General features: G+C 37.6%; 4 protein-coding genes across 5 annotated transcripts; 3 read left to right on the top strand and 1 right to left on the bottom strand.

Moving 5' to 3' along the window:
• The first annotated feature begins 335 nt into the window (after positions 1-335).
• On the top strand, positions 336-7,077 carry LOC133533593 (succinyl-CoA:3-ketoacid coenzyme A transferase 1, mitochondrial-like). Its single transcript, XM_061872593.1, has 10 exons — positions 336-576; positions 741-939; positions 1,408-1,526; positions 1,728-1,868; positions 2,759-3,018; positions 3,297-3,457; positions 3,739-3,894; positions 4,593-4,714; positions 5,230-5,400; positions 6,258-7,077. The coding sequence occupies exons 1-10, from the start codon at positions 508-510 to the stop codon at positions 6,405-6,407; spliced, it is 1,548 nt and encodes a 515-aa protein (XP_061728577.1). The 5' UTR covers positions 336-507; the 3' UTR covers positions 6,408-7,077.
• A 4,303-nt stretch (positions 7,078-11,380) lies between these two features.
• Positions 11,381-15,682, top strand: LOC133533621 (photoreceptor outer segment membrane glycoprotein 2-like). Of its 2 annotated transcripts, none has more exons than XM_061872632.1 (6): positions 11,381-11,846; positions 12,719-12,845; positions 13,440-13,653; positions 14,126-14,256; positions 14,840-14,993; positions 15,362-15,581. In XM_061872632.1, the coding sequence occupies exons 1-6, from the start codon at positions 11,711-11,713 to the stop codon at positions 15,437-15,439; spliced, it is 840 nt and encodes a 279-aa protein (XP_061728616.1). In that variant the 5' UTR covers positions 11,381-11,710; the 3' UTR covers positions 15,440-15,581. The 2 variants fall into 2 exon arrangements, with proteins under 2 accessions (XP_061728616.1, XP_061728615.1); XM_061872631.1 differs by having other exon boundaries at positions 11,385-11,846; positions 15,355-15,682.
• A 1,466-nt stretch (positions 15,683-17,148) lies between these two features.
• On the top strand, positions 17,149-18,139 carry LOC133533585 (large ribosomal subunit protein bL20m-like). The gene is made up of 2 exons (XM_061872585.1): positions 17,149-17,455; positions 17,588-18,139. Exon 2 carries the CDS (start codon positions 17,594-17,596, stop codon positions 18,068-18,070), a length of 477 nt encoding a protein of 158 aa, XP_061728569.1. The 5' UTR covers positions 17,149-17,455; positions 17,588-17,593; the 3' UTR covers positions 18,071-18,139.
• Positions 18,072-21,087, bottom strand: LOC133533586 (protein PET117 homolog, mitochondrial-like). The gene is made up of 2 exons (XM_061872586.1): positions 20,795-21,087; positions 18,072-18,291 (listed from the first exon to the last, which is right to left on the bottom strand). Exons 1-2 carry the CDS (start codon positions 20,887-20,889, stop codon positions 18,162-18,164), a joined length of 225 nt encoding a protein of 74 aa, XP_061728570.1. The 5' UTR covers positions 20,890-21,087; the 3' UTR covers positions 18,072-18,161.
• Positions 21,088-21,693: the final 606 nt, after the last annotated feature.

Here is a 21,693-nt window from a genome sequence, read left to right as displayed (position 1 = left end):
CGTTCCTGAAAAAAAGGATCTTGACAGACAGACAGACGGACCGACGGACAACAAAGTGATCCTTTAAGGGTTCCGTTTTTTCCTTTCGAGGTACGGAGCTCTAAAAATAACAGGTCGAGCTGGAGGTGTGGTGTATAAACAACTATAAATAAAATAATGTGGAATTTACATAACGAATGGCATGATCTGGTATATTTGCTTACCCGTTGACCTCGAACCTGCCCACCGAAGACGCAAACAAGTGATTATATCTTTCTTATCATTTTATATTGTATCTATTTGACAACCGTGCGGCAGTTTGTTCGCTGCTCTCGCCGTGAAACAATAGCAGATTAATAGTAGTGAATTTAAAGTTTTTTTTTGTTGCCGGCCGGCGAATTTCTTTGACATTTCGATTGTCACTGGCCAGTTTGACGTAAGGGAGGGACGAAAGTAAACAAAAACAAAGTTGAGAAAAACAGCTGCATATCGGAAATTAAAATTATTACAAACTAACGAAAATTTAGAATGGCTCCCATGACTATTGTTCGTATATTTAGTTTGTCGAACACAAAACCTTTGTACTCTGTAAGTAAGGTAAGAGCCCTTTTGAATTATGTTTTCATAAAGGATGTTTTAAATGCGTCTTAGTGTGTCCTCCTGTAGAATCTTCTAACAAGTTTGTTTACGTAGTTTTGTCTACTTATGTACGATGTTGCATAACATATTAAAAGTGATATTTTCAAATACAATAATTTCAGGTACTGTCGTGTGCAAATTACAGCACGTCCAGCAAAAAGAGTAAAATCTACAGTGATGTCAACGAAGCCGTAAAAGACATTAAAGATGGCTCTAAACTTCTGGTCGGCGGTTTCGGGTTGTGCGGCATTCCAGAGAACCTTATTCAGGCCTTAAATAAACAAAAAGTCAGTGGTTTGACTGTTGTTTCCAACAATGCAGGTACCAACTTATCACCAACTTATTATTTAATTATATTAATTATATTGTAAGTAATTGATAACCAATCTGTATAAATATGCATTGTCATGTAATCTGCAATGTAGGTATTTAAATTGAGCCTTTTTTCTTTCTGCTGGACCAATACTCAATGGACTGGACGTTTTTTGATACTATAGTGACTTTTCATTTTTTCATGAGAGAAAATAATACTAAAGTAAATCAACTATAGAAGTACCTACTTAGTGCTAAGACACAATAAGATGGGTGTTAAAAGTTTAACCCTATTAAATACGTTGATTTTGTTTCACTGATGCCATTGTGGCTTAAGTCACAAAAAATATTTTTATAATGTTACAAAATTGTTTAGAACTTCTTCACATTATTATAGCATAGCAGTCATATACTTATGTAGATGTTTTTTTTGCATTTAATGAAATTGTCGTTATATGTATTTGTTTTTCTTTGTAGGAGTGGAGAACTTTGGTTTGGGTGTATTGCTTAAGAGCAAACAAATCAAAAGGATGATTGCATCTTATGTTGGAGAAAATGCTGAATTTGAAAGGCAGTTCCTGACTGGAGAGTTGGAAGTAAGTTTGATTAAAATTCTCATTCTTATTTACAAACATCAAAATTCAAAATAGCCTCACATCATTATGTATTAAAAAGAATTGGAAAAGAGTCTAAAACATTCACTGCAAGTTATTCTAAGAATTGATCAACTTGAAAAATACAAATTTTTAATTGCCTAATTTCAAAGTACTAATAATTAAATTGCTATCCTATTTTAGGTTGAGCTGACCCCGCAAGGTACCTTAGCCGAGAGGATCAGAGCAGGAGGGGCAGGTATTCCCGCTTTCTTCACCCCTACTGGCTATGGCACTCTTATTCAAGAGGGTGGTTCGCCTATCAAATACACCAAGGATGGCAAGGTATATGAAGTCCAGAAATAACTACAGTAAGGGTTTGGTAATCCTGTACCTGTATCCCTTTTGCCAGAATATTGTATTAGAAATAAGTATTCAGTCATTTATTGCTATTGTTGTATTTAATTTACACTGTAACCGTGTTTTTCGTGTTTTTATTTCTATGTACAATAAAGTATATACATACATTAGAATAACAAACAGCTATGATTAAGACTTAAATAGCTACAATAGTTTAGTAATGTTTGTTATAAATCTTTATGCACATTATATATGGACTCGAATGGACTACTTACGTGGAATACTTACATTTGAATATGGAAAGGGAATTATATTTCTAGGGCGTAAATGAGATAGGCGGATCTTTTAGTGCTAGAAAGTGGTAATTAATTATATTTTGTTTAAATTTAGTTATCTCGAGTATGTATCAAGAGGTAAATGTGACTACCTATGTTGAGTTTACGGAAATGGGGTCGAGCTATCTGTTTGTTTCATGTTGGTTAGGATTCTTATGCATTTCTGTTGTAGGATTAACAGGTCGTGTATGTTAGAGCAGGTGGTGTGAAAATAAGCATAATACCCGCTGATACCTATTGTCACATCTTTATATAGTTTCATAAAGTCCATATGCTCGGTTAAACAAATCTTGCGGTTTGGAAACCATAACAAAATATACATATTTTTAGAAACTCGTGAATATTTACTGTATTTAAACTTTAGCCTTTTGTAAATTTGTACACATACAAAAATTTTATTAACGATTCCTTTTATTAGAAAGAGACTGCCTGACTTGTATTATAAATTATAAGCTTAAAATCTCGCAGATCTCGCTCTCTGCTGAAATCGGCAGGTACTACAAAGACCGTACATTAAAACAGGTATGATTCACCTTTCAGATCGACATCCCAAGCACCTCCCGCCTCGTCAAACAATTCAACGGCCATAACTACATAATGGAGGAAGCCATTGTCGGAGACTTTGCCCTCGTCAAAGCTTGGAAAGCGGACAGACACGGCAACTTGATCTTTAGGAAGAGCGCGCGGAACTTCAACCCGGCTATGTGCAGAGCAGCGAGGATCACCATAGCTGAAGTTGAGGAAATAGTTGATGAGCTCGACCCAGATTTTGTACATGTTCCGTCTATATTTGTACACAGGTCATTAATTATTTAGTCATCGTTATTAAGTTCTAGTTTTACTAGCGTGTGATTTAGTCTGTCATTTTGCCTCCTCCCATACTAGGGGTGAATTACACAAACTATGCTTACTTCTGGAAATGCTGAGGAAACAATATTTCACGACTTGGCTAACAAATTGGCAGTATATTCTCGAGCTTTACGTATTTGATTGGGGTAGCTGCCGTAGAAGGCAAAAACATTTCGCAAACGACATTCTTGTGCAATGCCCCAATATTAGGTCCAACTATTAATTACAGGGTTATCAAGGGTGAGAAGTATGAGAAGCGGATAGAGAGGAGGATTATTCAGAAGACGGGAGAGCAAAAAGAGAAGAAACCGGCAGATCTGATGCGGGAGAGGATCATTAGAAGAGCCGCTTTGGAGTTTAAGGATGGCATGCATGCTAATCTTGGAATAGGTGAGTAAGTCAACAGCTGTATCTTTTGTAGTGTCTTAGGACAAAAACTTAAATTTGATTTTCTTTTTTTTAGTAAGTATAACTATATACCATCAATTAGGCAGGTTAGAAATCTCTTTAAGTGAGTTTGACTTGACGTTTGACGAGAAAAACCGTCAATTTTATGAAAATTTGGACCAGTTGTTGCAGATTAAAAAAAAAAACAAGACTATTGTAGTCTCCGTTAAACCTATTCGTGAAGATAGAAGTAAATTCACTGATATCTTTTTTTTAATTCTTAGGTATGCCAATGCTTGCTAGTAACTTCATTCCCAAGAACGTGAAAGTGCTGCTGCAATCGGAAAACGGTATACTTGGCCTAGGACCTGTTCCAACCGAGGACCAAGTGGATGCAGATCTCATCAATGCTGGAAAGGAAACTGTCACCATACTTCCAGGTAATTTTAAAGATTTTCTGCAATACTCCTTTTTCATAAAGCTAATTGTGAGAAAGAAGAGAATAAAACAGTACAAAAGTTGTTGATTCAATCGATGGCATAATAGCAACGAGGCCGACAGGGTTAATCCTTTACAGGTCGCACTAATCTAGAAGGTTTTCCCAAAAATAAATATACCGGGTGTTTATTTAGTCACCTGCAACAATTTACGGGGTAAATATAGAAAACGTCCAGGTCAGACAGCCAAAATGTATGAAACACCCTTTTTTTTTACGCGATTTCGGGGTTGGTCCCATAGTAAAAGTTGCTCAGTATGACCTGTATATTCAGCTCGTAAATTAGTGCAGATGACTAAATGAACAACCTGTATTCCAAATTGCTGATTCATTTGAAAACAAAATATCATTTTGCTAAAGTCCAATCAATTTTGAACCTTAAATCGAGTTACTAAGGTTAACATTTTATTGACACTTGTGTGGTCGATAAATCTTAGGTAAACGTACTAGGCCAATAAATTCAGGGGTGGGTTCCTCTGTTCAGATTCAGTTCTGCGATCCAAGTGAACAGAATAAGAGCAATCAAATAATATCAAATAACCCACCTCGAGATCCTTGAATGGTTAAAGAAACATCTTATCTGTTTTTATGAGCCGGGTAAGAATCTGAATGATTTGCTAAGTTTTCATAACAATTTTCTAGGAGCATCGTTTTTCTCGTCCGATGACAGTTTCGCCATGATTCGCGGCGGCCACATCGACCTCACCGTGTTGGGCGCCATGGAAGTCTCACAGTACGGCGACTTGGCTAACTGGATGATTCCTGTAAGTTCTGTTGTCTATTTGGATTGTATATCGCCATAATTGACCTTTGCAGTGTTGGGAGCAATGTCGACAAGCAGTACGACAAGTTGGATGACTTTTGCAAGTTGTTGCCCAAGTCTTACGGGTATCTTCTAATTCAGACGGCAGGGTCGCCATGATGATTCGGCCACATCGACTTGACCAACTTGATGATGATGTAAATTATTTTACTCTAGTCTTATTTTCATACTTACATCTAGACAGCAGGGTCGCCATGATTCGTACATACGTGTTGGGCACGAGTTTTGAATCTGATAAAATTGAACAAGGACGAGGATTAAATAGAGTTAGAATTACAATTTCTCTGTATCTGTTACTTTATAATGTCAATGATTAATTAAAAATATGTGACTGGGTAAAATAACTAGATAATCACAGTTTTCTTAAGAGATATCGATCTCGTTGTTGGTTTAAAACCCCGTACTAAGTGTATTACGAGTACATACTTACCGGTTTTTGCTATGCTTTAATTGTAGGGTAAAATGGTGAAAGGAATGGGCGGAGCCATGGACCTGGTGTCGGCGCCGCGCACCAAGGTGGTGATCACGATGGAGCACTGCGCCAGGGGCGGCGGACACCGCATCCTGCCCCGCTGCGGTCTGCCGCTCACCGGCAAGAACTGCGTGAGCATGATCATCACTGAAAAGGTATGGAATTTTAAGTTTAGGGACACAAAAACATGGCCGTCGCTATACAACCCAAGTTAAGCTCTCATTGTAAAACAACATGCTGAAATAACGTGAAATTTGGCAATAATATTCAAGTAATATGGTATACGTTTGTCTGGTATTCGTTTTCGTTGCTAGGAATTGTAATCCAAAGAAAATAGAGCTAGTAGAAGTTTGTTGAAAATGTCTACTCGGACTATTTTCTTTGTATTACAATTTTTAGCAACAAAACGAATATTTGCAGACGTTTCTGTTTAAGACACTTGTTGTTGAAACTTGTTGAGAAACGTCTGCGGTGGTACGGGCACATTCAAAGACGACCTCCTGAACATATGGTCAATGTAGCCTTAGCGATGCCTACGACGACGCGAGGAAGCGGGAGACCACCTGCCACTTGGTTGACGACGGTGGAGAAAAGCCTGAGAGAGCAAGGGATTAATGACGCACACCTGGCACTAAACCGTGCAGAATGGAAGAAGAGGACAGGGAGGGCCGACCCTAAGTAAATGGGATAAGGTCTGGGAAGAAGAAGTTTCTGTTTAAGACAAGATTAAATTAACATGTGGTGGACTGGTGGCGCATCGTTACTGGTGAATTTCCAATATGACTTAGAACTCCAGTAGCCGTTTAAAAAGTGTTGCACTCTTACGGTAGATGTCGCATATGGTGTAGACTCGGGTGTAGTCTTGGTAGCTCAGTTGGCAGAGCATGGGCTAATGGGCTGAGTTCGAGTCTCACCCGAGACAGTGTATTTTTCCACTTTTAATTTATTTTTAAATATATTCTCTCTTTAAAGTGTGGACCATGATAATACAATAAGTAACTGTAATTTTCAGGCGGTATTCGATGTGGACAAGGAGAAGGGCCTGACCCTGACCGAGCTGGCCGAAGGAGTGACGGTGGAAGACGTGGTCGTGGCCACGGGGTGCGAGTTCCAAGTCTCCAAGGACCTTAAGAAGATGGGAGATGTCTTGGAAACAGACTAAGAGAAACAAGTGTTTCCTACGCCGGCGAGGGTTTTTACTTTAAAAAAGTTCCCGCCAGCAATGTTAACGGGTCAAACACGGTTTAGAAAAAAGTCACTTCTGTGGACAATACTATAAAAGTTAACGGCTCTGGTACATATATGTCCCTCAAGTACTGACAAAAAATATCCCGCCTGTAAGGTAGCAGCGTAAAAAATTTAAAAATTAGCTTTAGATTTTAGATTCCCTCAACTTTCCGATATCTACAGGGAAGACGCGAACAAGTTAAGCATAATATAAAATGTGTATGACCCTAACATCCGTCGTCTTAATAATGCATGCTATAAATCATGTTACTTGCACGAGAAAATAGTTAATCGCTAGTCTCTTTCTCGCCGCCGCCGGTACTTCTTAGTTAAGTAACTTTAAACTTATTCTTTTGAAAATCATACTCAAATTATGAGTCCCAATGGCTGGTATTTTGAGCGTAAATTAACCTGTAAAAAATAACTCACGAGTAAGTAAATGTATATTTTTGTTACAATTTATATTATACGTACTATATAATAATATTAATAATGTTTTAAGATTACACTGCCAATTTGTTGAAAAAAGTTAAGTTTGAGATCAATTTTATTCTATGCATGATTACCTAAGTGCTTGGAAATAATAATTTTATTATATTATGACATTGTTTTGTTTTTCTTATACCTATATATTACAATAACAGCGAATGAAAACGGAAGACCGTGACGAAAAATGAGGTTATACGTACCTAAGTGAGGGACAAATTACAGAATTTTACCAAAGGAAACAATGACGGATACAGAATGAGGTCAGTTAGTTCAGTAATAATAAACGAAAAAGTAATAAGATACACACTTAAGAGCCGGACCAATGTAACTCTGCATGGCATTTGCTATGACAAACTGTGGCGATGTCATCATTAATGTAATATTTCTATGAAAGTATTACTCCCAATTAGGGAATGCAATCTCGGTCTCGCGAGATCTCGAACGAATTTCTGAAGAGATTGCTCTTCGGCAGGAAATGTCGATTTTTGCAATCTTGGTCGAGATCTCCACTAATATATTCCAGAGCTTGAATTGCGTATGAATTACTTTGTTTTGAGTAATATTTTTGAGCTTAGATTCATGTTATTCAAGTAGTTCGGCCAGCATTAACTGACGATAGGAGCGCTGTGGGCCGCTTTGTGTGGAAGAATCGGGCGGAGCGTAGGTACTTACGCACACTTATTTTTATGATTTATGCTCCTATTTTTTTTGTAAGTTTCTGTTTTATGTTGCAGATATAATAGCAATTACCCTAAATAAGTAGTATATACTGAATACATAGGGATTTATTAAAATCAAAATAACTCATTTTTAATTAAGTACCTTATCAAAGCTCGATTTCATCGAAATTAATCTGGATCTCTGACGGTCGAGATCTCGAAACACCCAATCTCGATTCAGATTTTTCGCGAGCGATCTCGAATCGCTAATCTTGGTTCGAGATTACACTCCCTACTTTAATGACACGTCCTTACTTTGTTTTGATCTCGTATCGCCAATCGTGGTTTGAGATTACACTCCCTACTCCCAATGACATTCCCTCACTTTTTGTTCAAGTCGGTGCAAGGTGCAAAGCTAGCTTAGATGTACTCTAGTCATTGAGTTGGCTTAATGCACAGAGGTCACAGCGGCAGAGCTCTGACACGCTAGATTTATATTTAATATATTACCTACTCACGATGGGTCTACAGTAAAACAGACGTAATTTATTTGCGAAAAGTTGGAGTTTAGTGTACATTTACTAACGTCCCGGTACTACGTACGTCTAACATCTGCTTACGCAAAGTACTTGTGTACTTTGGCCACAATGCCAGGAAAGACAGTTATAACCTGGAAAAGTTGGTAATTACTGGTAAAATCGAAGGCGATAAGCCGAGACCCAGGAGCCCAATGAGGTGGACGGACCAAATTCGCTTGATGTGACGCTCCTCGCTGCCCTACATTCGGCGACAGACAAAAAGAGGTGGCGGCAAATTGTCAAAGAGAAGCTGTTCCCTAGAAGTGGCCACGACCCTCAGTGACGAGGAAACCGATGCAAAAAGGGACACTTACTAAAATACATTCTTGTATCATTCAATGTAAATAATATCTGATAGAAAGTATTGTTTTGGTATAAAACAAATTCTGATTGAGTCGTGTCATAGAAATAGGTTCGCGTCAAGACTTGAAGGTAATGAAGGTTCAATACAAAGAGTATATACCTACTTAATCACTACGGTTCAGAAGACGAGCAAAGCACTACCTACCTTTTCTTGAAGCGCTTCGTCGTTTTTTTTAACCCTCATTACTTGGGTTTGGATTGTACCAGATAAACAAAATTCTCGGGATATAATGTCAATAGTGGACTTATTAAGCATAAAAAATTTCAATTGCATAGCTCTCATACTTAAGATTTTATTCATATCTAAAAAACACCGATTTCGTCACTGACTCGCTCACGATGATCATCAAAATCCTTAGGGTACTTCCTGAAGTCCTAGGAAGCTGAAATTTTGTTTGTAGGATAGTATTAGTACACAAACAACAAAAAAATCTAAAACTTGATATTTTTTGCCTGTAATAGGCCTGTGTCGTAAATTTCAAAAATGGCTTATTTCGATAGTTTAGTACCTGTATTACCCCAAAAAAATAATATTTCATGATAAAAATTATATTTAAAACACATATTTTAAGTTTGAAAAAAATATTTTTAAACTAACGTAAAAACACAAGAAAGTGTCATGGCGTCGTGAATGACGTCACATAGTTGCAAGCGATTGTGTTCACTTACGGCGAAAGTTTGTTTTGTTTAAATAAAAATGGAAACTTCGTATTTTAAAAACTGTATAGTGCCCCAGTGTATAAATACAAGTATAAAAACTCGGACTAAATTATTCATACGTGTTCCGGTCAAGGAAAAAATGCGAAGAAAGTGGTTAAAACTGGCAAGGAGGAAAGATGCTCATTGTTTATCAACAACATCGAGAATTTATTTTTGTGAAGATCATTTCGATGTAAGTATTATTAAAAAAAGTAGTGACTTCATATTCAACTCGTAAATCTTAAGAAAAACCAAAGCTTTTTTTGTTGCCCTGGGAGCAAACAAACAATTATTTTCTAATTCTTACTTTCGAAATAGGCAATTAAAAACCCACTATTCCACAAACTTGCGATAGGGCTTAAGACACTAAGACAAAGTAGTGTCTTTCTTTACAATATCATCTCTCTATATTTACATTGTAATTCTAACCTCAAAATCAATTAATTTGCAATTGGTATACATTCCTTCAAATAATAATTGACTGCGTGCTAAAGTGAAATATACGTGAAAATGATAATAAGCAGTATTTTAGTATTGTTTATACTTACATAGAAGTTTTAACATTACGAAATTCCGATGAACAAAAGTCAGTGTTCGACGCGAAAAATCGGCCTAGCATAACAGCGTCAATTTTGGGTAAATTATTGCTGTTCGCTTTGATAAATCCAGGTTCCATGGCAGTTTATGCTAGTATTATCCGATATGGGTGGAAATAACACTCTCAACTTGTCGAAAAATGATAATAATAGAAAAAAAACGAAGTGACTTGTGCTGTTGTATGAAAATCATAACCAAACGTCAACAACAACAATGGCGCATATCACCATGTGACGTAATACGTTCTAATTGGCGTTCACGGCGGAGGGGCCAGGGGGGTATTTTTTTGATTTTAATTTGTAAAAATAACAATAATCTTATTTTTTTATGAGGAATTATTTCGGTTTTCCTTGATTAAATATTACAATTTACGCCTAGAAACATTCATCCATTGGTTTCATTGTTAGTTGACACAAGCCTATTCTTGCAAAGGGGAGTGGAATTTTGTATGGGAAAACAATAACCGCTGAACCATTTTTTTAAAATTTTGTATGTACATAGTTTTTGTTATGGAGAAGGATATACAATAGTTTGGAACCCCAAAATCACCCCGTAAGGGTGAAATGGGGGCGGAAAATGGCGTTAGAATGGGGAATCAGTAAAAAAAGGAGATTGTAAATAAATGCCCCAAGATACGTAATAAATTAAGTAAATTTTATAATAGCTCTTTTACCTTCCGGGCTGTTCGGTTATGGAATGCTCTGCCAGTAGAATTAAGATTAGCTAAATCTCTCCCCATTTTCAAAAATCAGCTGAAACTATACTTTCTATCTCTACCTTAAGTTGCCATTTATATATTGTATATGTGTAAGTATAAATATATATATATATTGTATTATATTATATTGTATATTTATTAGTATATTAGGTATTGTTTTAATACTTATATAAGTAGTATGTGTGTTTGTATTTAATAGTCTCCATATTTAGCTCCTTGCACTACCTGTTGACTTTTGTATGAGTTCGAAATTTCCTGCTACCTAAAGGTTGTCTGGAAGAGATCGCTTTTTAGCGATAAGACCGCCTGTTGTTACCTGGTTCTATTTTCCTTTAAAATTCATTTGTAGTTTTACATGTATGTAAAATGTATAATTGTTGGTGCAATAAAGAATATTTACTTACTTACTTACGTACCTATTTCAGGATTTTTAACAGTAAATCACCCCCAACCCTTTAAATTCCGGGATGGAAGATTATCACAAGCGACTTCCCATTAAAAACATTTTCATGTAAAAAGTTATCAGATCTCTTGTAGAGCCAAGCTTCTAACTCTATAAGCCCTAACCCCTAACTTCACAAACTCTACTCCTTAGTCAAAATATGTGGTTTGGCCGTTTCGTTACTACAAGAAGTATTTTATAATAGCGAAATGGCCAAGCCATATATTTTGACTAAGTTTGTGAAGTTAGGGCTTGTAGAGTTAGCTCCACAAGAGATCTGAGGGCTTACCGCGAACCACGTTCGACGTGTTGCCTCCCTGTCACACTTACGTACGAATTAAAAAGTGCGACAGAGAGGTAACACGTCGAACGTGGTTCGCGGTAGGCCCTCTGATAACTTTGACAGTGCGAGCCTTATGGTCTCGCCTTAGCTACATTTTACATGACAATGTTTTTGATGGGATTCTTACTTTTGTGTATTTGCGTTTATTTCTGAATTAGAGCTCAAAAATAATAAGTCTTTAATCAATGAATCTGCCAAAACCACGATGACGAAACAAGGCCGTAGAAGGGCCGTTATCAAAAGAGGGCGTATAGAAAAGTATTATTTTAGTACCTATATGGGAGGTCTATGGTAATGTCAGGAGTTACAACTAATTCCTGTCAAAACGATATATTGTATTTTATAGAAATATGTGCGGAGGCAAGAAAAAAGCTGCCATTGCAGTAGAGAATGACAAACCTAACCACCCCGCTATAGTTTGGGGCGTTTGGTACTTATCGTTGGCGGCACTGGCGATGATCATTTGTACTTTGGCTTTATTTTTTTGTGAGTGTATAGATGACTTATTTTCAACCGACTACAAAAGGGGAATATAGAAAAACTGGAACAACCATGTACCTATAGGTTCATAAAAGGCGCGAAGCAGCAACACTTTCCTTAGCTACCTGATACATCATTCACTTATTGCCATTGTACAAAATGCGTAGCGGACGAACTACAAGCGACAGTCCAAATTTTGATTCTTAATATTTATTGTCATCGTATAAATCAACGAAGGTGTGCGCGGTGTTAGGGTAGGCAACGCGCATGTAATACATCTGGAGTTGCAGGGGTCCATAGGCTACGGTGACCGCTTACCATCAGGCGGGCCGTATGCTTGTTTGCTACCGAAGTAGTATAAAACTATCTATGTGTTTACTTCACGAATGTTTACTATACCTAAAGTAGAATGTGGACTACTATCAAAAATATGACCGCGTTTTATTGGTAGGTATCTAACTTTCTAAGTACCTACCTAATGTGATTCAATATTGGCAAAAGAGTATAACTGCACACAGTCAATGCGCCATAAGCATTCGTCACCCTGGAATACTTTTCCAAATTGAGATTTATCTCGTCAGTTTGCTTTCAAAAGCATCTGTTTGAGTCAAATTATTCTAAATATACTTATTATCATACTTATCCTCTTTTTGTTAAGTTATTACAGAATTTGTTAATTTACTTTTGACGCGTAGTCTAATCCGTTACTTTTGATGCCGACTGTATACATCCATGAATCTATCACGTATCACCAGCCGTAAAAATGCATGGCGACTTTATCAATGAATTCATTCATAACTTCTCCATGCAATTTTGCATCGCTGTACACACCACAGACACACAACCGCCAATACCCACTAGTGTGCCTTTGATTGCAGGTGTATCAATAGTTGTGGAAACGCTTCAATTGGACTTACTTCTGTCGCTGTCACTGCTTACTGGGATCGTGATGTTGCCTACGAATTTCTACTTGCTCTACATGATATCTAAAGGGAGAAAAATAGAGTTCAGTACTTTTTTTACTTTCACATTTTACCTATTGTAGATTAGCCACTAGGTTATTTTCTCTTAATTTTAGTATAAGACGCATCTAGTTAGATACTAACAAGATGCGTTTCATAATTAACGTCACTTAAAGAGAAAAATACCGAATATTTAGACATCTATTGATATCTCTTAAAATAGGCATTCATGATACCTTTTCTAATGTTGTATTGGATTTAATATTCATCCCTTGAAGTCCCAGAATGGTCTTAGAATTTTCAAGTGAAGATTGGAAACGTACTCCGACTCAACAAATATCTTCGTTATTTGCCTCTGCACTCTTGCATTTTCGAGCGATAGAGAAGCACATAACGAAATGTAGATTGTAGCGTTTCGCGATAGGCTTTGTGTAAACAAAACAAACCGCCGTCAAAATTTCTCAAAAAACTGTTTTAGGCATAGTATGTATAAGTTACTCTATGGTTTACTCTAGTGCTTTACTCTGGCGGCAGAACAATGCAGTATTTAATATCCTTTATTCTTTAAGCAATATGAAAGAGGATAGGATCAATGGATAGGATACTCGTATAATATAACAATTTACTTCTGTTACAGTCCTTATTCAAGAGTTTTGTGTTGGGATCTATGGGTCTGCATGGCAACAATAATTATACTAAGCTTCATAGGTTCATGTCTTTGCTCGCACAAGATATATCACTGTAAAAATTGCATCAAAAAAGCCATTAGTAAAGCCATGGACAATTATAGGTATGACCCTAAATTGAAACAACTTATGGACGTTATTCAATGGGGAATCAAGTGTTGTGGGGTATGTAAGTTACCATGCCTAGATTTTATTTGAATACATTCACAAAAAAAGGAGAAATATTACTTGTATACAATACACATGTGTAGCGTTTACGTGTTTGACAATTCATTCATCACAAATCTTATGACTCTGTATGGCACCATCTACCATATACCATGTAGTTTAACCATTCAAAAAGGCTTACAACATTTTGCTTCATAATGTGTCTTCGTATTCCTTTATTTTATTTGTATTTTGGTATGTGTATGTATATCTTTGATTTGACACGCTGTAAAGACTCGAAATTACATTATAATCATTATAAAACTCATCAAGGTAGTATTTTGCCTAGCAAATATATATATATTAGAGGTTAATACAAATAAGTACAGCTAGTCCGGTAGCTAGCCTATATTTAAAATACTTAAGTATAATAAATATATAAATTATTAATTTCAGTGACATTTATCGAAATCGCGAATATTATTTTCAGCTTAACTCCTATACGGACTGGTTTAACAAAGACTGGTACGACTTCACACGCGACTATGAATGGGATCCCATTTCTGATACAAAACTACGTTCCAAGGGAGTGGCGCTTGTTACTGATAGCGTTCCTCTTAGGTAATCAAAACGGGAAAAAATCGGTTTAAATTGTACTCGTTGAAAAAATATATTCCCTGAGGAGGTTGTAGTTTCAATAGTAACTATTAGTTATAGACAGTTTGGCTAGTAGGTAAGTAGTCGTAGAAATATTTTAGATCGTGCTTTTGCGAATATATTGATTTCAGTTACACCGCAACTTACATCAATTTACGTTCCCAAGTACCTAAAATAAATAAGAAATAAGTACCTTTCTTCCGCTCTGATTTCTGATTTTCCCTTACTGTCCCGTTTGAGTTTCTTACATTGTACATATAACGTACAGCTAGGTTTAGACCAAGCTCACTCTGCAACGAATTTGATAGCACAGAGTGTGGACACTTCCACGCTTTAACATAAACGTCATAATTTTATAGATATTTGACGTTTATGGTAACACTTCCACGCTTTGTCTTATCAAATTTGCTGCTGAGTTATCTCGGTCTAACTCTACCTACAACTTCCCACCGATTCTAATTTGATACTCTTCCTACAGTCTCCACTTACTGCATATACCCTGCATGTATAGCTGTAGGTACCTACAATGATGTCAATCATGTTCTAGTTGCTGTAAAACAGGATCGTGCATATCAAACTACTTGTCGGAGATGGGAACCTCGTCTATACATTTGTGTGGATGCGCTGAGCAACTCTATGAAACAGTCATGGCTGCGCTGGTTATTCAGTTGATTGGTTTTTCTTCCGTTTTTGTAGTTGAGGTAATGCGATGTTAATTGCCCTTCATCCAAAATTAATAAGTCTTTGCATAGCACGTCACCTTTCGTACGATTTTGAATTTGACTTGGCGTTAAAATGAAACTTGATTTTCCCAAACGAGCACAATACGACTAATACGAGTATGCATATGCAAATTCTAAAAGTACTATACATGATTCTCTAGCATGACTTGCATTGTTGCGCGCGATCCATAGGTACTTTGAACTCACGCTTGACATATATAAAGAGTCGCGCGCGACAACGCAAGTCATGTTACTTTCGTGGTAGATTCATACGATTACTTCCATCCCCGTAGTAGCTCACAATCACCTAACAGCTGAATACAGGATGTCCTTTTGCTAGCTTTTAGTTTTCATTCTGGCTGTATCCAAGGAGAACGAAACAAGCAAACACATCAAAAAAGGCAAAACTCGCGTGTACGACGTAAAGCATCTTCTCAGCGTGAACCCTAACTTTGACTGGAGTGGTTCGCTTGAATCGGCCTCGGACGATAGTGATGCTGAAGAATCGGGCTCACCCAAGAAAGCAGTGCGAAATATGCCAGATGAATCGGCGCCGGGACTTCCTTAATTATGTATATAACACTCGTATTTTAATAATATATGGCCATACATTTTATACCTACGTAATAATGTCAATTTGTTTTCTAAATACAATACATATGTTTAAAGGGTTTTTTTGTACGTTCTTGAATAGGGTTTTTTCCATCTACAAATCTTAGGGCAGAATTGTATCCCAATAAATTCTTTTGGATTACTTATAAGAACATGTTAAACTACTTTTAGGGGACATGTAATGACTGTATTTTTGTAGATATTGAATTTAAAATATCTTATGTCACACGTCAGAAAGAAGATTCTGATGACGTCACAACTCTCGAATTGGCACTGTTGACAGTTAGGCGATAAACAACAAACGACAAATGTCAGTTGACAGTTGGTATCTTCTAGTGCAGGGGTCACCAATTAGTTTCGCTCGGGGTCTGTTTTAAGAAATGAAATGACCATCGCGGTCCGCACAACATTTTATAGAAAAAATATTTATTAAACAAATGTAATTACAGAAATAACAAAGGTATTTTTTTACATATCAATGAGAAAAATGACATTTTTTGTTGCGGACTATCTGGACTATCTTAGCTAGTGACTTCGCCCAGCCGTTTTCAAATTGACGTCAACAAAGATAATGCGGGGGATACATTTTTATTTTAAATTACGTACTCTGTAGTGCAAAAGTTTCTGTGTTCTCGCGGTCCGCACAAAATGGGTCGGCGGTCCGGATGCGGACCGCGGTCCGCCATTTGGCGACCCCTGTTCTAGTGTGTTTATATTGTATGTCTATGGTGTGTGTATATAGTTATGTGTCAAACCGTAAACTGTGACGTCACACAATTTTCAAAGAGCGTTTTGGGCGCGAAAGCATCTCAAAATATATTTTGTTAATTTAACATATTTAAAGCCGTTTTTAGTATAAAGGTTGAATTTTAGGGCAACTTTTAGTTAATATAGAACGTAATACAAGCGTTTCAAAAAATTGGAGCAACCCTACATGGACGTAGAAGCACTAGACGTTAAAGAGATATCTTCATCGTCTTACTCTCATCACAAGTTTTATAATCGATTCGGTTAGTCTGCCTAGACAAATTTCGCTGGCAATTAATGTTAAAGTACCAATTTATAATATTGAAGAGAATTGCAAAATGCGCTCTCTTAAGGAGTAAAATATCTAAGTATTTATTTGTTTCTGCCCGCAACATCGTGTGCGTGGAATGGTAATGATATTTATGTTGATTAATAATAACTATCCTAAAGTGACAATTACATCCACACTTTATCAGGCCTGATATCAGGGGGCCTACCGCGAAAACCGAAATTCGCAAATTGCGGGGATCTTTCTCTTTTACTCTCACTAAGACGTAATAAGAGTGACAGAGAAAAATGCCCGCAATTGACGAATTTCGATTTTCCCGGTAGCCGCCCAGACCCGATTTCGGGTCCGAAAAAGAGTATTTTTCCGTTTCGCCAAATATCAGCACATCGTTTACAATATTTTAAATGTAAAAAAGCGTAAAAAAAATGGTTCATTTGCAAAAATATCAAGTCTCTAATTGCCAAAAATGTTCAATATTTTAATGTTAAGTATTTTTTACATTTCAAATATTGTTAACGATGTGCTGATATTCCGTGAAACGAAAACGATTATCAGGCCCGAAATCGGGAAGTGTGGATGTAATTGGCGCTTACCTCCTTCCCCGTAGCTACATACCAAATTTCTCGAAATCGGTTTAAGCCTGGACTGGTAACAAACAGACTGGCTTAAAGAACTCGCCATAATTGTATAAAAAGATAAAACTAATCTGTCAGTGTCACTATTTTAGGTTATATCTAGTTTACAAGTTTGCATTTCGTCTACCTTGATTGGATTTATTTGTCATACAAATAAGGTATATTCGTTATTGCATTATGTTACTGTAGTAATGAAAGCTTGTAAAAAAAAAACAAAAAACATGAGTAGCCAAATGATATTAATTTTGTTTTAACACAGATGATTCCTTACGCTTTCATTTTATTCACAGGCTGCTATGGTATTTCTCACTGTTACAAACTTAATTCGGGTCCGAGGCCCAGATGAATTCTGGCGAAAAAGAAGGATTTTTAGACTAGCTGCTCATTACATCGGTCGTCGAAGAAACTGTTACTCGGTCGCCGTGCGTAATGTACACCGAGCGCTAGCATACGCCACTAAGGCCCGAGAGCTGAAGAAGCAGGATATGAAGGACTTGTGGAACACGAGGATCACTGCTGCGTGTGAGCAGCACAATATTACACAGTTTCAGCTCAAAGAGGGTCTCGACCGTGCCAACATTATGTTAGACCGCAAGTCACTCTCTAATTTGGCCTCATGGGAACCACGAACCTTTGAATCGCTAGCTGCTGTGGCTAAGGAGAAGTTGCGTCTTGACGGATTTGTGGATACGGTTGACAAAAAATACCCAACTGGTATCAACCTAAACCTGAAGGATGTCATGTTAGAGCAATGGTTGAAAGAAAAAAAGTGAATTGTTTATATGTATTTAATCTAAATTCTATTTATAAGTGGTTCATTAGGAAATAAACAATTAGGTTAACTCTTATGTTTTATTTACATTACTAAGTCTCATTTAAACCTTTCTTTAATTGTTTAGTTAGTTCATTTTGTTTCTCAAGCATGTATATGTTTTCTATTTTTCTCCGTTGTTGTCGCTCAACATCCTTCAGTACACCTTCATGCATTTTTTCCCTGTAAAATCAGAAAAGCAAATAATGATAACATACATAGTATTTTTATCTTAGTTGTATTCCCATCTATGCCGGCCCCACATGACCATCACATGACCATCGTTGCCGCCATACAAGAGGTGGGACCAGATGGGAATTGTTATGTAGTGCCTATTTCATGTAGGGAGTTAATAATGTGGTGTTTATTCATTTGACCCCACCTGGCACAGAAGGGAATAGGTGCATCCTTATAAATCATTACTATCTGTCCCCACCTCATGTATGACGGCAGTCACATGTGGCAGGGACAAATAGGAATATACCAACAATATTGTTCCTAAAAAGGGTGTGGACATCACACACCCTTTTTAGGAACTCTACAAATGTGAGCTGTCAATTATTTGATAAGTTTTAGCTCATCAGATTGCACCAATTTATTTTTCTTGACTAATTTTTATATTTATTGTTACTGTTAGTACAATAGTAGTAGGATGATGATGATGGGTGAAGTAAGAACATTGTGAAATCTCTCTCTCTCTCTCTTTAGCCCTTATTAAGGGTAGAGACCCTTTGGGTGTAGGTCTCCTTCATTTTGTGCCACTCGTCATGGTTCTGTGCGACCTGGAGCCACTTCTTTCCCGCAGTCCTTTTGATGTCATCATCCCAATACATCTGGGGTTTACTTTCAGGATGTTCCTCCCATTATGAAATACATATTATTATTATTCCCTTTATTTCATTTTTTCTCTTACGTTAGGTTTTTTACAATATGTATATAAAAGTAAAATAAAAAACACTTCCAAAACAATACAAAAGATACAAACACATTATAAAAAACCTAAACTAGGGTGCCGCCAGCAGCGGGACAAGGCCCAAGCTGATGGTGGTCAGGGCCGCAGAGGAACCGGCGGACTATCCGCGCCGTGTCCAAGATCACCGCCTTCTGCATCTGACCCTTGATTATTATTATTATTATTGATTTGTATGTCTTTCCATATCTCGGGACCATGGGATCCCGGACCTTGGGAGGCATGCGTGGGGCCGAAGCCAACAGCGCAGAGGCCCTTTTAGACAAGTTTGATGTTATGTAATACACCAGCTAGAACCCATTCACGGGTACAAATAGATACCCGTAAATCGGTCTCAGCTGGTGTAGGGGCTATTGTAAATAAAGTGGAGAAGAGGGCGGTTATCGTGTAGAAGTTTAGCTGGTCAAAAGATGTCCGGACACCTGCCATAACAATGCTTAAATACGTTATCGAGGCAGGTGGTGACTTGCCGCTGACTAGATGGGCCCCTGAAACTGCCGTAAAGACGACCAGGAGCAACAGCGGTGTGAGCGGCTCAGGGGTGTCGAGACGTGTGCGGCTTTCTACCCAGCGGCTAATAACAGCCACTGTGCCAACTCGCGTCTTATGCACCTTTCACTTCCACCCCCGGAGCATATAGCTCTAACGATTCCTCTCTGGAGGGCAAACAAAGACAAGCCAGAGCTGAGAGTCCTGCGGGTCCCCTTGGGGTCCACTCCGACCGATGAAGATACGCCGGAGACAGAGACCCTGACCAACTCTCGGAAGCACTCGGGTCCGTGGGGTCGTTACTCCCCAACAGCTCGCCACAAGCTGCCCTGCGGGCTTATTATTATTATTATGTAATTATAGGTGAGCAGTTATTTAGCTGATGAGCCTATGTCACACAGTGTCCAGTATTATAGAGTTCAAGGTTTGTAATATCACTTGTCATCACATTCCTATCACTAAGTAACATCAGTATAACTTATTCAGGGCTGGATTTAGGGGAGGGCAATCGGGGCTACTACCCCGGGCCTCCACAAAAGAGGGGCCCCCACAATAGAGAATGCAGAAAATTTACCATTTTATTTGGAAAAAATTTGTGGCCAGGGGGCCTCCACTCCTTTATTGCCCGAGGCCTCCAGACCTCTAAATCCGGCATTGAACTTATTGTTTAAAAGCCAGTTGTCCAATCTGTTTGTGAACACATTGACTGAAAGAGCAGTCTCAACACTATCCAGTAAATGGTTTTAAGCCGCCACAACATGGTTGGACAAAGAATGATATGAAGCTTTAGTAGTAGTGGGAGTGCAAACAATTCTTAGGCTGTGATCTCGGGTCTCGCGGCTGATCGTTCTCTCATTGATTATATTGTGAATGTCAGGGAGGTTGTGGGTAACAATCTTAAAACACTTTATAAGGTCTCCTCTCGCTCTCCTGGCTTTGAGTGCAGGCAGCTTCCGTACCTTTAGCGTTTCTTTATAAGGTAGGAGTTTCAGCTTAAATGGAATCTTGGTGGCTCTTTGCTGAACACTTGCTTGCTTGGTCTTTGACAAAATAAGGATTCAGGAAAGCATATTCAAGCAAAGCGCGGACATATGATATGATTTATAAATTTTGATAAAAACTTCACCAGTTATACATTGAAAAGAGCGTTTTATACAAAAACGAATTTGCCTTTTTGATTATGTGCTTACCCCACTTCAGGTTATTTGTAACGTATATATATTTTACCTGTCCGATTGTTGCTTTATGTGAACATAGCTCACTATGCCCAACGATATTGCGCACGAAAGCCCCAGGACTAGTTTCGAGCTAGTGGAAGACATTGTTTGGGTTTTCTTTATTCAATATACTTAACACTAATTATATCGGTTTCATAGCTGTTAGAACGAAATTTAGGTTTCTTTAACTGTTAAGTTTTTTAATATTATCTAATGAATGCGAAAAAATAAAATATAAGGAATTTAAGGAAATTAAATACTTTTTGGCATATTTATATATTTTAAATGACACTTGACATTAACTGACATTGCCAGTTGCCAGTTTAAAATAGGTACTTTTTGGCTTGGCATTAGGGTGCATTGGGGCCAACTTCCGAGCAAAGGGTCTTTTCCGTTCCACGAAATATTAGCAAAACGTCTAACAATATTTGAAATGTAAAATAGTTCAAGTACAAAAATACTAGTCATTGAATATTTTTGGCAATTGGAGATATTTTTTACATGTCAAATATTGTTAACGAAAACGGAAAACGACCCTTGTTCGGGCCCGGCATCGGATCCGTCCGGAAGGATGCATGTAATAAGCCCTATAAACCATGGATCGAACAGAGATGGTAGGATCCTATAGCTGTGCTATATGCGTGCGCCCGTGAGGGACAGACACACGCAATGCGACAAAATTAAAAACACGTTTTAATTTTCCTGACAACGTACCAAAAACAACCTACGTAATTTAGTCGCGTTATTTGTTGCCCATTATAAACCATATTAAAATGTACGGTGCGGAATAAAAAAAATGAGACCTTGAAAAGGACAAACAATAATAGCGCTTCCTCTGCTACTCCTACTGGGAGTTCCATAAGAGCATCTCGTTCGGTCATCTGCCGGCTCTACCATTTCAACTCTATA

Source organism: Cydia pomonella, unplaced genomic scaffold, assembly GCF_033807575.1.
Source record: "Cydia pomonella isolate Wapato2018A unplaced genomic scaffold, ilCydPomo1 PGA_scaffold_183, whole genome shotgun sequence".
Classification (NCBI taxonomy): Eukaryota; Metazoa; Arthropoda; class Insecta; order Lepidoptera; family Tortricidae; genus Cydia; species Cydia pomonella.
Note: the sequence above shows the minus strand (reverse complement) of the source record. Positions and strands in the feature narration are given on the sequence as shown.

Coding starts and splice junctions, on each gene's coding strand:
- LOC133533593 (XM_061872593.1), top strand. CDS start 508: ATGGCTCCCATGACTATTGTTCGTATATTTAGTTTGTCGAACACAAAA. Junction 1,527..1,727: donor TCCTGACTGGAGAGTTGGAA/GTAAGTTTGATT, acceptor ATCCTATTTTAG/GTTGAGCTGACCCCGCAAGG. Junction 3,458..3,738: donor GCATGCTAATCTTGGAATAG/GTGAGTAAGTCA, acceptor TTTAATTCTTAG/GTATGCCAATGCTTGCTAGT.
- LOC133533621 (XM_061872631.1), top strand. CDS start 11,711: ATGTGCGGAGGCAAGAAAAAAGCTGCCATTGCAGTAGAGAATGACAAA. Junction 14,257..14,839: donor ACTGATAGCGTTCCTCTTAG/GTAATCAAAACG, acceptor ATCATGTTCTAG/TTGCTGTAAAACAGGATCGT. Junction 14,994..15,354: donor CTTCCGTTTTTGTAGTTGAG/GTAATGCGATGT, acceptor TCCTTTTGCTAG/CTTTTAGTTTTCATTCTGGC.
- LOC133533585 (XM_061872585.1), top strand. CDS start 17,594: ATGGTATTTCTCACTGTTACAAACTTAATTCGGGTCCGAGGCCCAGAT.
- LOC133533586 (XM_061872586.1), bottom strand. CDS start 20,889: ATGTCTTCCACTAGCTCGAAACTAGTCCTGGGGCTTTCGTGCGCAATA. Junction 18,292..20,794: donor ATAAAGCAACAATCGGACAG/GTAAAATATATA, acceptor CTGATTTTACAG/GGAAAAAATGCATGAAGGTG.